Source organism: Gekko japonicus, unplaced genomic scaffold, assembly GCF_001447785.1.
Source record: "Gekko japonicus isolate JY-2015 unplaced genomic scaffold, Gekko_japonicus_V1.1 scaffold4366, whole genome shotgun sequence".
NCBI lineage: Eukaryota > Metazoa > Chordata > Lepidosauria > Squamata > Gekkonidae > Gekko > Gekko japonicus.
Genome location: NW_015170405.1, coordinates 6,968 through 27,421, shown reverse-complemented (window position 1 = coordinate 27,421; position 20,454 = coordinate 6,968). Strand labels below are relative to the sequence as shown.

Sequence of the window (20,454 nt, the reverse complement as noted above, 5' to 3'; positions counted from 1 at the left end):
AAAATCTCCAGGGATTTCTCAACTCAGAGTTGGCAACCTGAGCCCCTTCCCTAGGCTACCTCTGGCCAGCCTGTTAACTCTTTGTTGAAGAAAGGGTGTGGGTGGGATTGGGGGGAGGTTCTGTTTCACCTTCTTCTTTTCCCTCCCTGATTCAGCAACAAGCCCCTGGTAAATCAATCAATCAATCAATCAATCAATCAGTCAGTCAGTCAATCTATACCTTGTGGCTAATAGCCATTCATGGACCTCTGCTCGTTCTCCTTCCCTTCAAGATAATCTTGAGTAATCTGCTATGACCAAGAGACCCTCCTCAAGGATTGGACTCGTATGGGAGTGGGCCTCTTAGAATCATCATTCTCTTACGATGCTTCCCAACTTGAATAACGCTGCCCTTGGCCAATCCCTCTAGACCCTGGTTGCAGAACCAGTGCAGTGTCGTGGCCAAAAGACCTGAGTTCAAATCCTCACTTGTGCCATGGCAGCTTGCTGGGTGGCCTCGGGCAACTCTACCTACCTACCTACCTACCTACCTATCTTTGCAGTCTCTATCCCACCCTACCCTGCAATAGGGCACAGGGTGGCACACATCATAGAATCACAGAATGTTAGAGTGGGAAGGGACCTTGCAGGTCACCTAGTCCAACCTCCTGCACTCTGCAGGAGCACAGCCGAAAGAGAGCCCTACGACATACCCGAAAGATGGTCTTCCAGCCTCTGCCTGAAAACGTCCAGTGAAGGAGCATCCACCCCTTCCCGAGGCAGTCTGTTCCACTGCTCAACCACTCTCACAGTTAGGAAGTCTCTCCTGATATTTCCCTCCCTTGTTATTTCCACCCATTCGATCTAGTCTTGCAAACCGGAGCAAGAGAGAAGAGATCCGCTCCATCTTCTACATGACAGCCCTTCACATACTTGAAGACTGCAATCATGTCCCCTCTAAGCCTTCTCTTTCCCAGGCTAAACAGACCCAACTCTTTCAGCCTTTCCTCCTAAGACTTGGATTCCAGCCCTCTCACGATCCTCGTTGCCCTCTTCTGGACACGCTCAAGCTTGTCAACATCCTTCCTAAATTGTGGTGCCCAAAACTGGACACAGGACTCCAGGTGGGGCCTGACCAGAGCAGAATCAAACAACAAGTGCGCATATTAAACAAGAAGAGGAGGAGGAGGAGACTGGATTTATACCCCGCCCTTCACTACCCAAAGGAGTCTCAGAGCGGCTTACAAACTCCTTTTCCCTTCCCCTCCCCACAACAGACACGCTGTGAGGTAGGTGGGGCTGGGAGAGCTCTCTCTAGGACTGCTCCTGAGAGACCAGCTCCGAGAGAACTCGTGACTGACCCAAGGTCACACCAGCAGCTGCATTCGGAGGAGTGGGGAATCAAACCCGGCTCTCCCAGATTAGAGTCCGCCCTCCTAACCCCGGCACCAGACTGGCTCTCCTGTGGGCCCATAAGTGAATACCACCCCGAGTGTTCCGGTCGCCACAGCCAGAGATCAGGGTTTCAATAAAATGTGATTAACTACACTTATATTCTAGAAAGCACGGCTGTTTTGGAACAGTCCGTAAGACGGCAGGTTGAAAGCAGAATCCTAGTCAAAGGAGCAGAAAAAGGTCATTGCTGGCAAATTCTTACAGAGTCCTCGCCTACCCCTCTCCTGTTGGGTTGCCAACTCTGGGCTGGGAAATGCCTGGAGACTTTGGGGGTGGAGCCTGGGGAGGGCGGGGTTTAGGGAGGGGAGGGGCCTCGGCAGGGTCTATCACCATGAAGTCCACCTTCCAAAGCATCCGTTTTCTCCCGGGGAACAGATCTCTGTAGTCTGGAGACCAACTGCAATTCCTGGAGATCTCCAGGCCCCACCTGGAGGTTGGCAATCCTATTCTTGTTGGGTTCAGGAGCGTCCCCTGTCAGAATGCTGGCTGAGGGTTGTCCAGCAGAAACTGCCCCATTTCTGGACTTTCCTTCGAGTTTGGAAATTTCTTTCCTGGGCCAAACAGAACTTTACGGGTTCAAAAATCCCTTCCAAGAAGACTTTGGACCAATCACGTCAAAAGTGTAGATCAGAGGAATTTTGCACTAAATGAGTCCTGTGAACAAGCTAAAATATGGAACCCAGAAGGCTGGGGATTATAGAAAAAGGAGGAGGAGGAGGAAGAGTGTTGGGTGTTACAAGTTAAAACACTTCAGTATTTACCGGGTTAATGATGTTTGTTAAGTCACATGTTTGTTTGTAACCATGTTTAGACAATAGGATGCCCGGGAACTTTGGAGCTAGTTTGCTACTCTGATTGGAAACCAAGGTGTCAAGTATTAGCATTTTATGGCTTCTCTTCCTGTCTGTGTGTTCTTTGTTCTGACCTGAGAAGGAGATGCCGTTCTTCGGCTCTTCCGTTTTAGCTGCAAGGATGTAGGCATATAAGCTCTTTGTTATTTTATATCCTGTGTACCTTTTCCCATGTTAGGTTTATAGTAAACTTTTATATTTTAAAACACACCATGGACTCAGTCTCTTTAATACTCTGCTGAATGTACTTAAGAATCTCAACAAAGAGGAAGAAAGAGGAGGAGGAGGAGGAGGAAGAGGAGGAGGAGGAGATTGGATTTATATCCTGCCCTTCACTCAAGAGTCTCAGAGCAGCTTATAATCCCTTCCTCTCCCCACAACAGACCCCCCTCCCTGTGAGGTAAGTAAGGCTGAAAGAGCTCTTTCGAGGACTGCTGTTGAGAGAACAGCTCTGAGAGAACTTGTGACTTACCCAAAGTCACACCAGCAGCTGCATGGGAGAGGAGTGGGGAACCAAACCCGGCTCTCCCAGATTAGAGTCCGCGCTTCTAACCACCACACCAAACTGGCTCTTAACCAGAAGACAGTGGCAATTGGCAGCCAGGCCCAAACAGATGCATGGCCCAGGCTGGTCCGATCTCGTCAGATCTCAGAAGCTAAGCAGGGTCGGCCCAGGGTAGTATTTGGATGGGAGACCACCAAGGAAGTCCGGGGTCGCTACGCAGAGGCAGGCCAATGGCGAACCGCCTCTGAATGTCTCTTGCCTTGAGAACCCGACAGGGTCACCCTACATCAGCTGTGGCTTGAGGGCAACTTCCACCCCACCCCCCGCCACCCCTAGTGGTTGAAATAGGGTCTTTTGATTCTACCACTTCCTGGCTCAGAATGAAAGTTTCAACCCTCTTTCCAGGAACACCGCTTGCGATCGTATTTCCGACTTCAAACAGACAAGCCTGTGTCGTTCTAAATATCCATCCATGCCAAATATTGGAAGATTCAAGAAACACCAACCAAACAGGAATATATTAATAAACTCTTATAAGCAGCGGAAATAGACAAATTAACTATGGAAATGAGAGGCACGAAGAAATGGAGATTTCAAAAAACCTGGAAGAGACTATATGATTGGTATAATGTGAATGGAGTTAAAGATTAAGCTGATATGGCAAAAATAATATTTGAGTATGTAGTAATATATAATAGTGAAATTAGAGAATATTAACAAATATTAGAGAATGATGAAGCGATGGATTAGATATAGTAACAAATTGTAATTAGTCTCTTGGTTATATGTTGTTTGTTGTAGTTGTGTATGTCTGTGTTTAGGAATATAAGAAAACAATAAATGTGTACCCTCGGGTACTTAAAAAAATAAAAATAAAATAAATATCCACCCATCCTGAACAGAGACACCAACCAAAACGGATACAGTACGTGGGGAAGTGCAGGATCAATATCCTTCGGAGGGCGAACTCCACTGCAACATCATTGCCCCCTCTTCTGAAATTCCCACCCTTATTTTCAGGGTGGTGCATGGACTGTCCCTTTGATCCTCACAACATCCCTGCAAGGTAGGGCCAGCAGAGAAAAAAGAGAAGAGGTTGGATTTATACCCTGCCCTTCAGTACCTGAAGGAGTCTCGGAGCGGCTCACAATCTCCTTTCCCTTCCCCTCCTCAAAACGGACACCCTCTGAGGTGGGTGGGGCTGAGAGAGCTCTCTCGAGAACTGCCTGTGAGAGAACTGCTCTTGAGAGAACTTGGGACTGACCCAAGGTCACACCAGCAGCTGCATGGGGGGGAGGAGTGGGGAATCAAATCCGGTTCTCCCAGATTGGAGTCTGCGCTCCTAACCACTACATCAAGCTGGCTCTCAGACAGAGGGAAGACAGAGGGAAAGTCACACAGTGAGCTTAAAGCAGAGGGAAGATTTGAACTTGGGGCTTCCTGGCCCACCACTTTATCCATGTCCCTTCACGGGCTTTCATCCATGCTGTCAGAGCCTTTCAGTGAGAGCCTGTGCTCCCATGACTCACCCGAAGGAGAGCTTTTTGGGTCTCCGGGTCGTGTTCATAGCTGGCAGCTTCGATGCATTTCCTGACGGCCTCCGGCAACAGATCCTGCTCCCTGATCTCCCGCAGGTACTCGTCGGCCTTCTGGCTCTCTTTCTGAGGGGCAAAGGAAAGAAGAAGAAGAAGAAGAAGAAGAGATTGGATTTATACCCCGCCCTTCACGACCCAAAGGTGTCTCAAGAGTGGCTTACAAACTCCTTCCCCTTCCCCTCCCCACAACAGACACCCTGTGAGGTGGGTGGGGCTGAGAGAGCTCTGACAGAAACTGCTCTTTTTCAAGAACGGCTCTTGTCAGTACTATGGCTTGCCCAAGGTCATCCAGCCATGTGCAAGTGGAGGAGTGGGGAACGAAACCCGGTTCTCCCAGATTATAGAAGGAGAAGAAGAGATTGGATTTATACCCCACCCTTCACTGCCCAAAGGAGTCTCAGAGCGGCTTACAGACTCCTTTCCCTCCCCTCCCCACAACAGACACCCTGGGAGGTAAAAGAAGAAGAGGAGACTGGATTTATACCCCGCCCTTCACTACCCAAAGGAGTCTCAAAGCGGCTTACAAACTCCTTTCCCTCCCCCTCCCCACAACAGACACCCTGTGAGGTAGGTGGGGCTGAGAGAGCTCTGACAGAAACTGCTCTTTTTCAAGGACAGCTCTTATCAGAACTACGGCTTGCCCAAGGTCATCCAGCAGGTGCAAGTGGAGGAGTGGGGGATCTAACCCAGTTCTCCCAGATTAGAGTCCTCGCACTTAACCACTACACCAAACTGGTGTAGAGTCAAGCCCTCCACAGCCTGGGCCCTACACACTTTAGGGCAATTTCCTCCCACACACGCAGCCCTTCGGATGGGCAGCTGAGCTCCGGCCCTCTCCTTTATGGAACTGCAGTGCGGGGCCTTAACAGCAGTGGCTCCTCCCGCCGAAAGCAGGCTTCCTCCAGAAGCACACCAGAGTTCCATCCCGGACAGCCAGCCAGGATTTCAAGCGGATGTTTCACTGTGGTTGGCTTTAATCCCTCTCGAATGTGTCTTTATTTTTCAAGATGGGTCGCTGTGTTAGTCTGTCTGTAGCCGCAGAAAAGAGCCAGAGTCCAGGAGCCCCTCAAAGACAAACAGAATTTGTGGCAGGGGAGGAGCTTTTGTGAGTTACTGCTCACATCTTCACTATCTGAAGGAGTGAGCCGTGACTCACGAAAGCTCCTGGATTCTTGCTCTTTTTTATTTTTCGTTCAAGATCGTTTCAGAGAGTAGCAGTGTTGGTCTACAGTAGAATAGCTCGAATCGAGTCCAGCAGCATCTTAGAGACCGGAAACGTTTGGGGGCATATGAGGTTTCAAGAGTCATATAAGGGACTGCTGATTCTCAAAAGCCTAAACCCCAAAAATCGTGCTGGTCTCTAAGCTGTATGGGACTCGCTTCTAGCTGTTTTAGTTCTCCTAAGATCTAATGGGTGGAAATTACAAGGGAGTCGTTACCGGCTAAATATCAGGAGAAACTTCCTGACTGTAAGAGTGGTTGAGCAGTGGAACAGACTGCCTTGGGAGGTGGTGGATGCTCCTTTGCTGGATGTTTTAAAGCGGAGGCTGGACGGCCATCTTCCGGGTGTGTTGTAGGGCTCTCTTTCGGCTGTGCTCCTGCAGAGTGCAGGGGGTTGGACTAGATGACCTGCAAGGTCCCTTCCAACTCTAACATTCTATGATTCCTTTCCTCCAAAAAGCTCAGAGGGGTGCCCATGATTTCTGTCTTGATCAGTGTACCATCACATGAAGCTTGCCTTATACTGGATGAGGAAGAATCACTAGAAGGATTACAGTGTATAATAGGGGTAAAGGTTTCCCTTGCTCGAAAGCCAGTCGAATCCGACTCTAGAGGGCGGTGCTCATCTCCGTTTCCAAGCCGAAGAGCCAGTGCTGTCCGAAGACGTTTCCGTGGTCATGTGGGCGGCATGACTAGACGCCGTGGTGCACGGAATGTTGTTACCTTCCCACCGAAGCGGTACCTATTTATCTACTTGCCATTTCTTGCTTTCGAACTGCTAGGTTGGCAGGAGCTGGGGCCAGAGACGGGAGCTCACTCCGTCACGCGGCACTACTGCTGAGCCACCGACCTTCCACTCTGCAGTTCAGCGTCTTAACAACTTGAGCCACTGCAGCAATAACACCATTTGTGCTAAGGGCTCTCTCAAATCAATCTAATCCGTGCAAACCATCTTAGAAATCTGTTTGTTATATAATATCGTTTCCTATCAGTTTTCATTTAACATGCAGTTATCCATTTCCACAAGTCTTAACATTCAGTTATCCATTTCCACAGCATCACAGTGTAATATACTCTGTACAAGGTGAAAATGTAGCAGAAGACAGACTAATCAAACCACACGAGGAGCCCGGGTATACGGCCTCTCCTTTCGAATATCTTCTTTGGCGATGCGAACAGCAATGAGTTACAATCCATAATATATTCTGTAAAACTTACTTTTGAGTGCCACAATAGAAAATGGCAACTAGCCACAAATACCTCTTCAATTAGTTTGTAATATTTTAAAAATCTGGGTACCATTACGTAGCTTCAGGTCGAAATTAATCAAAACATTACAGCATATTATATTCCTGCCAACCTAGCCGTTCGAAAGCAAGAAATTGCAAGTAGATAAATAGGTACCACTTCGGTGGGAAGGGAACAGCGTTCCGTGCGCCTTGGTGTTTAGTCAGGCCGGCCACATGACCACTTCGGCTTTGAAACGGAGATGAGCACTGCAACCCTAGAGTCGGAGTCGACTGGATTTCGAGCAAGGTAACCTTTATAGCCTTCTACTGAATCGGACCCTCGGTCCACGAAGGTCAGTCTTGTCTACTCAGACGGGCAGCGGCTCTCCAGGGTTTCGGGCGGAGGGTCGTTCACATCACCTGTTACCTGCTCCTTTTAACTGAAGATGCCGGGGATTGAACCAGGGACTGTCTGCATGGTCAAGCAGATGCTCTGCCACTGAGCCACGGCCCCTTCCTGAACCGGCAGCAGCCCTGGGCACTATCCTCTGCCGATTCTGATTTACCTCATATGCCTTTTGGGCTTCCAGTAGCAAAGCTCCTGGGGCCATAGATGCGATTTTGAAGATCTCCTGGGTGGATTCTGCAAAGGAAGCGAGAAGAGGAAACTTCAGCTGGGGTTCAGGACCCGCAGCAGAGGGCTAAAAAATATTTATCAAAACATTCATACCCCGCCTTTCCTCGTGGTTCTGGAGGTTTACGATAACGTGTTGTTTTTTTTAAATCCAGTTTAAACTAGAATAAAAGGGCAAACCCCACTTTCAGGTTTGTTTTTAAAAAGAAGCTCCCATCCCTTCCTGCTTTATTGAAATGCCAGGAAGACGCACCTGGAATCTCGTGGAGGAATTCGTGGGTGGAAGAGGAGAAAATCCGAACGCCGTCGAGCTCCGGCACCAGGTACGAATCCTCGTCTAGGTGGTATCTGTGGGTGGCGTTAAGGAACTCCCAGGAAAACAGAGAACCGCAACGCTGGAGGGACTCTGGATGAGTCTGTATCGCCAGCAAAGTGGTAACGCTCGTCCTGGACTGCTCCACTCAGAGACAGAATTATAGAATTGGAAGGGCCCATACAAACCATCTAGTCCAGGGGTGTCAAACATGTGGCCCGGGGGCTGGATCAGACCCCCTGAGAGCTTCTATCAGGCCCACAGTGGGACTGGCCGTCTTCTGCTTCTTCTTCCAGTTCTGCTGCTGCTGCGTCTTCGTAGGTTTGCAACTTACAGATACACACCTGAGCAGCACACTCAAGACTGCAACAGCACAGACATTTTGATGCAATAATTGAGAGCAAGAGGTGTCCCTTATCAGACACTGTTAAATAAACAAAACATTGCAAGAGTGCTGATGTTTTAAGCATGTTTTCATTTTAAGTAAAAAAAACAGTTTGTGTTTGTGTCCTTTATAAAGTTTATCTCTCCGCTACCTGGCATTGCATTTCATGGCACATGTAGCCCGGCCCAACAAGATCTCATTTATGTCAGATCCGGCCCTCGTAACAAATGAGTTCGACACCCCTGATCTAGTCCAACCCCCTGCCCAATGCAGGACCAGCCTAAAGCATGCAAGTGGTGTGCGGGGGAAGGCTTTCCATAATCGGCATACACCTCCCTCACTGCCCACACATGGTTCAGCCTACCCTTATATCCTTGAGAAGTTGTTTTTCTATATGCAGAAACTTGTATTTCCTCATACTAGTCAACCAATTGTGCATGCACGACCCCGCAGCTGGACAGTGCGAGGAGATTTTCAGCGTCTTGACACAGACCCTTCGCCTCCCACCACACATTTCTCATGCCTCATTTTCAGCAGGCACCTTTAGAAGTCTAGAAAATACTAAATCCACTAGGAAAACCACCATCAAATATTGCCAAACTATATAAACTCCAGGGCTATTTTTGGGCAGGAACGCACAGGAACGGAGTTCCGGCTGGCTCCCGAGTTGGCCACGCCCAGCAGGAACTCATTAGCATAACAGGCCACGCCCAACAGCACTCACTCATCAGGATTGGCTACATTAGGGGTGTGTGGCCTAACATGCAAAGGAGTTCCTGCTACAAGAAAAGGCCCTGGGTTTTGACAACAAAGTAAACAGAATAAGAAGCAAAAGGTGGGTGTGGCTGGATGATCACACTTCTGCCAACATGGGGGTGTGGCCTAATATGCTAATGAGTTTCAGCTGTTAGGTGTGGCCTATTATGCTAATGAGTTCCTGCTGGGCTTTTTCTACAAAAAAAAGCCCTGATAAACTCTATTTCACAGTTATAAAGTTGGTGAAGTCACATCAAAATAAGTTCATACTAATACTATAAGCCAGGCATAGAATACAATGTTTCCTCCTTCGGAGATAAATATTAGTCCACGTAGTCCAAATGAGTAGGAGGAAGCCGCCTTTTCGAAACCTTTTTTAAAAACAGCCTTCGCAAAAACGTCCCTTCCAGATACCTAAAGGAGACGTTTCCATCAACTTCTTCAGTTTGGCGGCTGTGTAGTTGGAACCCGATTTCAACAATGTCTACTGACAACAAGGTTCACAGTGTGAAGAGCGAATCGCACTTGTTTTGATGTTGTGACACCACCAACTTTATTACTGTGGAATATTTATATATTTTGACAATATTTTCTGGTAGTTTTCCTAGCAGATTTTGTATTTTCTCGATTATTGTGACGCTAGGTTTCCGAGCTTTTTGGATTGATAACCTTTAGAAATCAGACACGGGGTGGTAGGTACAGTGACAAAATGTTGGATGCAGGAGGTGGGGCCAGTCACAAAATACCAGGAGGTCATGTTACACATATCTCTGATGGTAGTTCTTCAGCGTTTCATGCAGATGATCTGTTGATCAGGAAGCTTTTTGAAAAATGAACATATTGATGCAAAATATGTTCCTGCATACACACAAATACGCCTACTGAGCTAGCTAAGAAACACTCAGAGTGTCATTATAAGGCCAGACCAGAGTTGCAACAGAAGAAGAAGAGGAGAGATTGGATTTATACCCCGCCCTTCACTACCCGGGAGTCTCAGAGCAGCTTACAAACGCCTTTCCCTTCCCCTCCCCACAACAGACACCCTGTGAGGTCGGTGGGGCTGAGAGAGCTCTTGACAGAAACTGCTCTTTCAAGGACAGCTCTTATCAGAACGATGGCTTGCCCAAAGGTCATCCAGCAGCTGCAGGTGGAGGAGTGGGGAATCAAACCCGGTTCTCCCAGATTAGAGTCCGCGCACCTAACCACTACACCAAACTGGCTCTCCCCACTGGCCAAGACTTCCCTCACTCGGTCTGGGAATCGACGTTATGCCCAAACACACACCCTCCTCTTCCCGCAGGTCTTTCCTCCAAGGATACTCGATCCCCTTCGGGGCATTCCCGGCCACCAGGAGAAGCCGATCCCAGGCCAAGGCCACCGCCCGCTGCCTGCTTCGAGGCCGGGTGCACCTGTCACATCGAGAGACCGTCAGGAGGTTAAGACCAACCGATGCAGGCTTCCTCCATCACTAAAATCCAGCTCGGGCACCAGCCCACCCCGCCCAACAGTACCTGGCAGAGCACAAGGGGTGACTCCTGGTCTCTGAAAAGCCTCTGTGGTCACTTTCGGCAAGCGGAAAGCACCCAAAAGATGTCGCAGGCAGTGTTCCCTCTAAGCTGAGGCAGTGCGCGCTAGCTGACAGTTTTCTAGCCTCTGGCTCACACATTTTTGTCTTAGCCCAGGAAGGGATGGCTCCAGGGCAAACTGATTTGTGCACCGGCCAAATCGCTCGCTCCCAACTTTAATGCCAGGAGCTCACAAAGTAGAATTTTGTGTGACAGAGTGTTGGACTGGATGGGCCACTGGCCTGATCCAACATGGGCTTCCCACTTATGTTCTTACCGCTCTGACCATCAGGAAGGTCACCCCAGGCTTAGGCAGAAGGATCCCCCCCCCTTGCTTCCTGCAGCAGCGATCAGGCAGGAAAGCCAGGAGGCAGCCGGGCAGAGAAGAAGCGACTGAAAGCCACACTCACCAAAACATCTGCTTTGGCGGAGTTCGCAGATTGCAGGTGAAGTCGTACAGCTTTTCCTGCAAGGAGGCCGAGCCCGGAGAAGGAGAACGAGAGGGAACACAAGAAATCAGACAGGCGGCCAAAGACGGAATGCCACAGCGGACAATAAAATCAACAGAAAACACCCAATACACAAAAATACATGAAACCAACATTTAAAACCACAATGTAATCAAACGCTAGTCCTAAACATACAACCATCTTCAGCTGCCTCCTGAAGATCGAAAGTGAGGGGCAAGGCATTATCTCCCTTGGGAAGGTCATTTTATAAGCATGGGGCTACCACCGAAAAGGCCCCGTCCCGTGTACCCACCAAACATGATTCTTTGATGAACGGGACAGTCCGGGGGAGGCTCTCCCTGTGATCTTAATTCCTGGGCAGGAACGTAGGGGAGGACATGGACCACCTGCCCTGCCTGACTTCCCGGCATTCCTGGTGATGAGCAAAATTCATCTGCACATCGCAGCACAAATATCTGGAGAAACGGTGATTGAAGGGTGACATGATACAGGTTTAGAAAAGTATCCATGGGATAGAGAGGAAGTACTTTTCTCCCTTTCCCTCCGTACAAGAACTGGTGGGCACTCAAGGAAATTAATAAGCAGGAGGCGTAGAACTGATACAAGGAAGTCTTTCTTCACCCGAAGAGGGATTCACCCCTGGAATTCACTGCCACAGGAGGTGGTGGCGGCTACACGCATGGATGGCTTCAAGAGGGAATTAGATAAGCATATGGAGCAGAGGTCCATCGCCAGCTATTAGCCACAAGGTATAGATAGGAACATTTTGTCTGGGGCCGTGATGTTCTGTAGTCTTGGTGCTTAGGGGGCCATGGTGGGAGGGCTCCTGGAGTTCTGGCCCTGCTGGTGGACCTCCTGAGGGCACCTGGGTTTTGGCCAGTGTGTGACACAGAGTGCTGGACTGGAACGGTCATTTGCCTGATCCAACATGGTTTCTCTTATGTTCTTTTGAGGGAACTGGATAACCATTTGGAGCAGAGGTCCATCAGTGGCTCTTAGCCACAAGGTATAGAGGGAACTCTCTGTCTGGGACAGGGATGCTCTGTCTTCTTGCTGCTTGGGGGGCAAGAGTGGGAGGGTTTCTGGAGTTCTGGCCCTGCTGGTGGACCTCCTGGTGGCCCCTGGGTTTTGGCCACTGTGTGACACAGAGTGTTGGGCTGGATGGGCCACTGGCCTGATCCAACATGGCTTCCATTATGTCCTTATGAGGGGACTGGATAAACATATGGAGCAGAGGTCCATCAGTGGCTCTTAGCCACAAGGTATAGAGGGAGCACTCTGTCTGGGGCAAGGGATGTTCTGTCTTCTTGGTGCTTGGGGGGCCACAGTGGGAGGGCTTCTGGAGTTCTGGCCCCACTGGTGGACCTCCTGATGGCCCCTGGATCTTGGCTGCTGTGTGGCAAAGAGTGTTGGACTGGATGGGCCATTGGCCTGACCCAACATGGCTTCTCTTGTGCTCTTATGCCTGGGACAGTGATGCTCTGTCTTCTTGGTGTTTGGGGGGACACAGTGGGAGGGGTTCTAGAGTTGTGGCCCCACTGGTGGACCTCCTGAGGGCACCTGGTATTTTTGGCCACTGTGTGACACAGAGTGTTGGACTGGAAGGGCCACTGGTCTGATCCAACATTGGCATCTCTTATGTTCTTAACGTCTGGCCAGTGATTCCAACAGGCAGGGGTGGTCCATCGCGCGACTCAGCAGAGGGTGGCAGTATGCCAGGAGACGGCAGGCATGGCTTTTGCCCGCCCCGCTGCCCTTCAGCTCCATGGAGGGCTCCAGGGAGCAGCACTCTGCAGCCAAATTCGGATCCAGCAGGGGCGGCACCACAGCGGCCTGTGTTCTCCATCCCACACCCCAACCGCTCTCATCCAGGATTCAGCGCTGAATCGCTGCCTCCGGAGCTCCTCCTGGAACGATCCAGAGGGCGCCTGGGACAGCAAAATGCCCTGCGCCTCCCCTGCCACCCCAGGGGGAAATGGCTTCAAGACTTCACACCTCTAGCACCCGCAGCTCACCTTTAAGTGGGACATTCCCATCCAGACGTAGCCGGTGTCGGTGAAGAGGGCCAGGTAGCGGTAGTTGAAAGAGACTGCCATGCGCAGGTAGGAGCCCGCAAGGGGGTTCATCCCCGGGAGGGTCTGCAAACACGAGCGAGAGCAGCAAATTGAGGGCACTGGGTTCAAATCACCCAACTCCAGCCTCCTCTTGTCTCAATGAAATAAATGAGCCGTAGGCAAAGAAGGAGAAAGAAGAAGAAGAGGAGGAGGAGGAGGAGGAGGAGGAGGAGGAGGTTGGATTTATACCCCGCCCTTCACTCAGAGTCTCAGAGCGGCTTACAAACTCTTTTCCCTTCCCTTCCCCACAACAGACACCCTGTGAGCAGTGTTCCCTCTAAGCTGAGTCATTACTCCCTCTAATCCAAGAAGAAGGAGGAGGAGGAGGAGACTGGATTTATACCCCACCCTTCACTACCCAAAGGAGTCTCAGAGCGGCTTACAAACTCCTTTCCCTTCCCCTCCCCACAACAGACACCCTGGGAGGCAGGTGGGGCTGAGAGAGAAGAGAGGAGATTGGATGTATCCCCCGCCCTTCACTACCCAAAGGAGTCTCAGAGCGGCTGACAAACTCCTTTCCCTTCCCCTCCCCACTACAGACACCCTGGGAGGTAGGCGGGGCTGAGAGAGCTCTTAACAGAAACGGCTCTTTTTCAAGAACAGCTCTTATCAGAACTACGGCTTGCCCAAGGTCATCCAGCCAGGTGCAAGTGGAGGAGTGGGGAATCAAACACGGCTCTCCCAGATTAGAGTCTGTGCACTTAACCACGACACCAAACTGGCTCTGTAGAACAGATACAAGGAAGCCCTTCTTCACCCAAAGAGTAATTAACGCGTGAAATTCACTGCCACAGGAAGTGGCGGTGGCTACAAGCACAGAGGGGACTGGATCAACATACGGAGCAGAGGTCCATCAGTGGCTCTATTAGCCACAAGTTACAGAGGGAACACTCTGTCTGGGGCAGGGATGCTCTGTCTTCTTGGTGCTTGGGGGGCTTCTGGAGTTCTGGCCTCGTTGCTGGACCTCTTAATGACCCCTGGGTTTTGGCCACTGTGTAACACAGTATTGGACTGGATGGGCCACTCGCCTGATCCAACACAGCTTCTCTTACGTTCTGATGGACCTTGTAATTGTGAGCAAGTGGGGAACACTCTGTTCTCTTACGTTCCTATGTCTGGGGCAAGGGATGCTCTGCATTCTCGGAGCTTGGGGGGGGGGGCAAAAGGGGGGGGGTTTCTGGGGCCGGCCCCACTGGTGGACCTCCCGATGGCCCCTGGGTTTTGGCCACTGTGTGACACAAAGTGTTGGACTGGATGGGCCACTGGCCTGATCCATCATGGCTTCTCTTATGTTCTTATAGACGGAACACTGTCTGGGGCAAGTGATGCTCTGTATTCTTGTTGCTTGGGGGGGGCAACAGTGGGAGGGCTTCTATAGTTCTGGCCCCACTGCTGGACCTCCTGATGGCACCTGGTATTTCTGGCCACTGTGTGACACAGAGTGTTGGACTGGACGGGCCATTGGCCTGATGGAACACTGGCTTCTCTTACGTTCTCATGTCAATTCCATCCCATTTGACCAAACCGGTAGGTCCAGCATACCCTGAAGTCCATGGCAGACCCAGTCACGTGAAAATGCCGGAGGGCATTCCTTCACTGTGTCTATACCCCACTTTCCTACCCAATGGGAGGCTTCCACTGTTCTCCTCACCGCCAATTTATTCTCACAACAACTCTGTGAGGTAGGCTAGGCTGAGAGGGTGCAACTGGCCCCAAGGTCACCCAGCAAGCTTCTGTGGCAGAGCCGAGATTCGAACCCAGGTCTCCCCGATACTAGTCTGACACTCTGAACCACTACACCACACTGTCCTTTAGGAAGGCACGGAAGGCAGGCCTCGTCTAAATAGTATCTACTTTTCCAGCAAGACCTGGCTTTGCGCCTGCCAGTGCTGCATGTTTTATACTCTCGGATGTGCGAAATCCGAATGCTCCCACGTTGGTAAATTTAAACTGTTTTAATTTTAGAACGAAGTTTGAGTCCAGTGGCATCTTTAAGACCAGCAAAGTTTAATTCTGGATATAAGCTTAACTTATTAGCATAACTTATTTGCATATGCCACACCCTCTGGCATCACCGGAAGTGGGTCAGAAGGCAACACCCACCGCTCAGGCTCCACTGGACTGTTTCGGATTGCTAGCTATTGGGGGGGGGATGTGCAGATCTGTCCTCACAGAGGAGGGAGAGCTTGTGCCCAATAAAACTTGGCCTTAAAGGTGCCACTGGACTGTTTCGGATTGCTAGCTATTGGGGGGGGGGACGTGCAGATCTGTCCTCACAGAGGAGGGAGAGCTTGTACCTGAATAAAACTTGGTCTTAAAGGTGCCACTGGACTGTTTTGGGCCGGGGGGTGTGTGTCTCTCTGCAGCTTACCTGGCTGCTTCTTGCTCTGACTGAGGGCGGCTGGGAGCAGGGGGTGGGGCTTGTTGCATGTGCCCACCCCCTGGGCTCTTTACTGCCGGAGCTCTGCTCCTGTGCACTCCTGCAGGAAATTACCCCTGGCTACGCACCTGAATTTGTTTTAATTTTGGTAATGGATGCTTTTGCAACCTGTTTGCTACACTGCAGGCTGCACTGAGTCCAAAGCGATAAAGTGGTATAGAAGCTGTTAAAGAAAGTTTGTCATCTTCTCTAATCCCCATGTGTAACAAGGAAGCAACAGTAAACTACCATGGATGAACGCAAACAGAGCTGCAGATTGCTTTATGCATACTGAAAAGAACGAGGGCTACTACGTCTGGTTGTCACCTGGCCACTGACCGCAGTGCAGTTGTCAAACCCTCCTGGGTTTGGTTTTGGCCCAGGTGAGCACCAGAGACCCCCTTGGAGCAAGCAGACCCCAACCTGGCGACAATTAAAAGATGCCTCTCCCCGCCAATGCTCCCTCTAAGCTGCGGAGTCCTGTGAGTAAAAATTCTACTTTGTGAGCTGCTGGCATTAAAGTTGTGAGCGAGCCATTTGGCTCCTGCATAACTTAGTTTGCTCTGGAGCCCTCCGTCTTGAGCTGAGACAAAAATGTGTGAGCCGGAGGCTAGAAAACTGTGAGCTAGCTCACACTAACTCAGCTTAGAGGGAACACTGCTTGTGAGCAAAAATCCTACTTTGTGAGCTGCTGGGCATTAAAGTTGTGAGCGAGCCATTTGGCTGCTGCATTGATCAGTTTGCTCCGGAGCCCTCCTTCCTGAGCGAAGACAAAACTGTGTGCGCCGGAGGCTAGAAAACTGTGAGCTAGCTCACACTAACTCAGCTTAGAGGGAACACTGCTTGTGAGCAAAAATCCTACTTTGTGAGCTGCTGGGCATTAAAGTTGTGAGCGAGCCATTTGGCTGCTGCATCAATCAGTTTGCTCCGGAGCCCTCCTCCCCGAGCTAAGGCAAAAATGTGTGAGCCGGAGGCTAAAAAAACCTGGGAGCTAGCTCACACTCACTCAGCTTAGAGGGAACGCTGGTTGCAGGGGCTGATGGCTTCCTAGTGGTCAGGCATTGGAGGCTACGCGGTTGTCAGATCCATGGGGAGAGAAACTCCTGGAGATCTGTGGGTGGGGCCTGGGGAGGACAGAGACCTCAGTGGGGCACAAGACCAGGGAGTCCACCCCCCATTTTCTCCAGGGGAATGGGTTGCTGTAGGTGAACTGTAACTCAGGGGATCCCCAGGCCCCACCCGGAGGCTGGCATCCCCAGTGCCCTTGGAGAAACACGTCTCTCTTGATTGATGACAAAATTGCTGAATGGTCCGCACAGCATAATCTAATCGAAAGCACTCAGAGCCCAATGAACAAATGGAAGGTTTTGCTAGCTAAACAGAACAGGTTTATGATGCACAGGCCACGTAATCCTTGGACAAATGCCTTGCCACTATACACGTTTCATTAGGTTAAATTGCGGGTTACTGATAATTTTATAACCTTTAGTTTTGATGTTCGTTATCGATTAGTTTGATGTAGCTATAGTCGTTACGTTGTTTGTCAACAAGATACTGTTTGGAAAGTTAATTTCTCCTTTTTGTTGTTACGGTATCAATATTTTTTTGTTGTATGTTGTATGTAATAAAATAATATTTAAATTTAAAAAAAGAAAAGAAAAAAGAAACACGTCTCTTGGGAGGGGGAACTCGTAGGCACCCCAACCAAGGCTCCCTCTAAGCTCTGGAGTCCTTTCGTTGTTGAGTTGGATACTTAACACGCACAGTCCTCCACCCCACATACAAACAGGAGGTAAGGGATACTGTTCAAGGGTAATATTGATCTGTACCTGTAACGATTCCTTGTTTCTGTGTGTGCCATCCTTCCTGAGCGAAGGTAAGAATGTGTGAGCTGGAGGCTAAAAAACTGTGAGCTAGCTCACACTAACTCAGCTTAGAGGGAACACTGCCTGTGATGAGTCCTTGTTTTTTTTTGTGTGTGTGTGTGTGTCTCTTTAACAGTTTGGTTGCATGGCTGTGGTAGATAGACTAGAATGGTTGAAAGAGGCAAGTGTGGTATGATTGGTGGTTGACAGAGAGGGGGAGGGGCTTTGGAAGGGAATCTGGTTGGATGAGTATGTGAGTCAGTCAGTAGTTTCAGTTAGATATTGACAGTTGATGTTCAGTTAGTTAGTTAGACAAGCAGTTCTGTGTTGAAGCAGTTACAAACTGACAGCTGTGGTTGTTCAGTGAGACAGAGAGAGAAAGATGAAAGCTGAATGTATAGGAAACAGTAAAGTTTAAGTGACCAACAGTTAAAGGAAAGTCTGAGGGTGAAAACAAACGGGAGAGAAACAGTGAACTCATCTGGTATTGAGATAAACAAGTGTTACAAAGTTACATGAAAAGATCCCTGTCAGTGAGGGAGAAGATTGTGTGTGATACCAAAGCAATTGTTCATCATTTACACATTACTAGTTACATTGTACCACCCTCATATTTAGTATTTGTTTCAATAAATCCTCTTTTATCAAAGTTTATTCCAGCTCTGAATGACAAACTTCCCAGGACCACATAGTTCCTCGTGAGCCTTGAACTCGGTCTACCAAACCAGTAAGCAAAAGTAAAAGCATAAAGGTTTGGAAATCCTTAACATTTCCTGGTGGCAGCAGATTCTACCCAGTTAAACAAAATACCGAACACTTTTAAAGTGAAACTAGTCCTCCCCAGTAAGGAGGACGTCACACCCTCCTTCCTAAGCGAAGACAAAAAAAATGTGTGAGCTGGAGGCTAAAAAACTGCGACCTAGCTGACACTAACTCAGCTTAGAGGAAACACTGCTCCCCGCTCCCCACAGCCCCTTCGCCACTCACGCACCACCGTGGAGCAGGTCGTATTGTCCAGCAGGAGCAGGTCTTGGCCAATCGCCAGGAGGAGGATAGTCACTCTGTCTTGGCACAGGACGGCCCAGCAGGAGGGGGGCTTCTGGAGGCCTGGGAGGGGCGGGAAACCCGGATTAGAAGGAAGGCGGAGCAGAGGCTCGACGGGGGCGGGACTCTTATTTCATACGTCTGTCTGATTGGTGACAGTGGCCTCTGACATCAGAGATGGAGCTTTGCACGTCATTCACTAAAGAGGCTCACGTAAAAATACATGAAAGCGTCATTTCAAAAACCACAATTTCAGGAATGCTTTACTCAAATGTCAGTCCGAAATAAAAATAAAACTCGCTCCGTCTTAAAGGTGCCGCCGGACTTGGATCTGATAGAGCGATGGCACAAAACACATTAAGAGCGTAACGTTTAAAATCACAATTCACAATTTAAGCGGAACAGTCCTGGAAAAAGGAGAAGGGACTTTGTTTTGAGACGGCCCGTTCCTGATACAGCAAGACGGTGCTACAGGGAAGAAGAAAGAGGAAAACAGCAATGGAAGAGAAAATGAGATTGTGTAATATCTACTGAGGGAGACTTACTGTTAATGTGCTTTTAACGGTGGAGGGGGAAATAATGGTTCCATGAGATGCCATTATTCTCTGTAATTTGTGTCGAAGTTAAACAGTGATTCTCCTGGACTACACTTCATATAGTCAGATTTGTTGGGATGTTTTTACAAGTTTGATGATGACTGATCACTCTCAATGTTAAAGAAAGCTTTTTACTATTGCTAAAAAATTTTTTTACAAGCTGCATGTGACCTCCAACCCTTGGGATTTTAGTGGGTTTTCTTTTCTTCCTCCTATAGTGTGTAGATCCCCTCCCTAATTTCGTTGTAGTTTTTAGTAAATGCAAATAAAAAATCCCCTACGGGGGGCCATTTAAAAAATATATTACAATTTCAGGATTGCTAGGAAACCTAGCAGTTCGAAGGCAAGAAATCGCAAGTAGATAAATAGGTACCACTTCAGTGGGAAGGTAACAGTGTTCTGTGCGCCTTGGTGTTTAGTCATGCCGGCCACATGACCACGGAAACGTCTTCGGACAGCGCTGGCTCTTCAGCATTGAAACGGAGATGAGCACCGCAACCCTAGAGTTGGACTCGACTGGCTTTCGAGCAAGGGAGACCTTTACCTTTACCTTTTAGGAAACCTGACTTAACGTGATCCTAAATAAAACCATCTTCGGCTGCCTCTGAAAGATGGGAAGGGAGGGAGCCGGGCGCACCTCCCTGGGGAGGTTGTTGCACAATCGTAGGGCTACCACCAAAAGGGCCCTCTCTCTCGTGTACCCACCAAACAAATGCCTTTGATTGACGGGACAGTCGGGAGAGCCTCTCCCTGCGACTGTAATGCACGGAGAAAGAGAGAACACACAGGAGAAGACGGTACTTTGGATGCCCCAGTCCCAAGCCATAGGGGGGGTTAAAAGTCAAAAACAACACCTTGAATTGGGCTCAGGAGTGGATCAGTAGCTAGTTTTAATGCTGAAATGTTTTACTGTGTTGATATTCACTGCCTTGGAGACCCTATTTGGGTGGAAAGGCCGCAGAGAAAGGCTTAGAGAGAGATAGACAGACAGACTTAGTACACCACTCGGAAGGAAGGAAGGAAGGAAGGAAGGAAGGAAGGAAGGAAGGAAGGAAGGAAGGAAGGATTAAAGTGAGAGGAGAGAAAGAGAGAGAGAGAAGGAAAGATAGAAAGAAAGGATTAAAGTGAGAGGAAAGAAAGAAAGAAGAGAAGAGAAGAAGAGAAGAAGAGAAGAAGAGAAGAAGAGAAGAGATTGGATTTATACCCCTGCCCTTCACTACCCAAAGGAGTCTCAGAGCGGCTCACAAACCCCTCTCCCTTCCCCTCCCCACAACAGACACCCTGTGAGGTAAATGAAGAAGAAGAAGAGATTGGATTTATACCCCGCCCTTCACTTGGAGTCTCAGAGCGGCTTACAAACTCCTTTCCCTTCCCCTCCCCACAACAGACACCCTGTGAGGTCGGTGGGGCTGAGAGCCCTCTGACACAAACTGCTCTTTTTCAAGGACAGCTGTGCCA

The 20,454-nt window shown here is 49.4% G+C and overlaps 1 protein-coding gene across 1 annotated transcript in view; it reads right to left on the bottom strand.

Moving 5' to 3' along the window:
- The window catches only part of VPS16 (VPS16, CORVET/HOPS core subunit), a gene marked incomplete at its 5' end in the record, with an annotated part of 48,080 nt that overhangs the window by 21,478 nt on the left and 6,148 nt on the right, over positions 1-20,454 (bottom strand). The window contains 7 exons of the mRNA XM_015418285.1: positions 4,320-4,451; positions 7,402-7,478; positions 7,723-7,817; positions 10,243-10,332; positions 10,899-10,954; positions 12,974-13,096; positions 18,348-18,463. Of these exons, the coding sequence (XP_015273771.1) occupies positions 4,320-4,451; positions 7,402-7,478; positions 7,723-7,817; positions 10,243-10,332; positions 10,899-10,954; positions 12,974-13,096; positions 18,348-18,463 (689 nt within the window). The remainder of the gene's footprint in view (positions 1-4,319; positions 4,452-7,401; positions 7,479-7,722; positions 7,818-10,242; positions 10,333-10,898; positions 10,955-12,973; positions 13,097-18,347; positions 18,464-20,454) is intronic.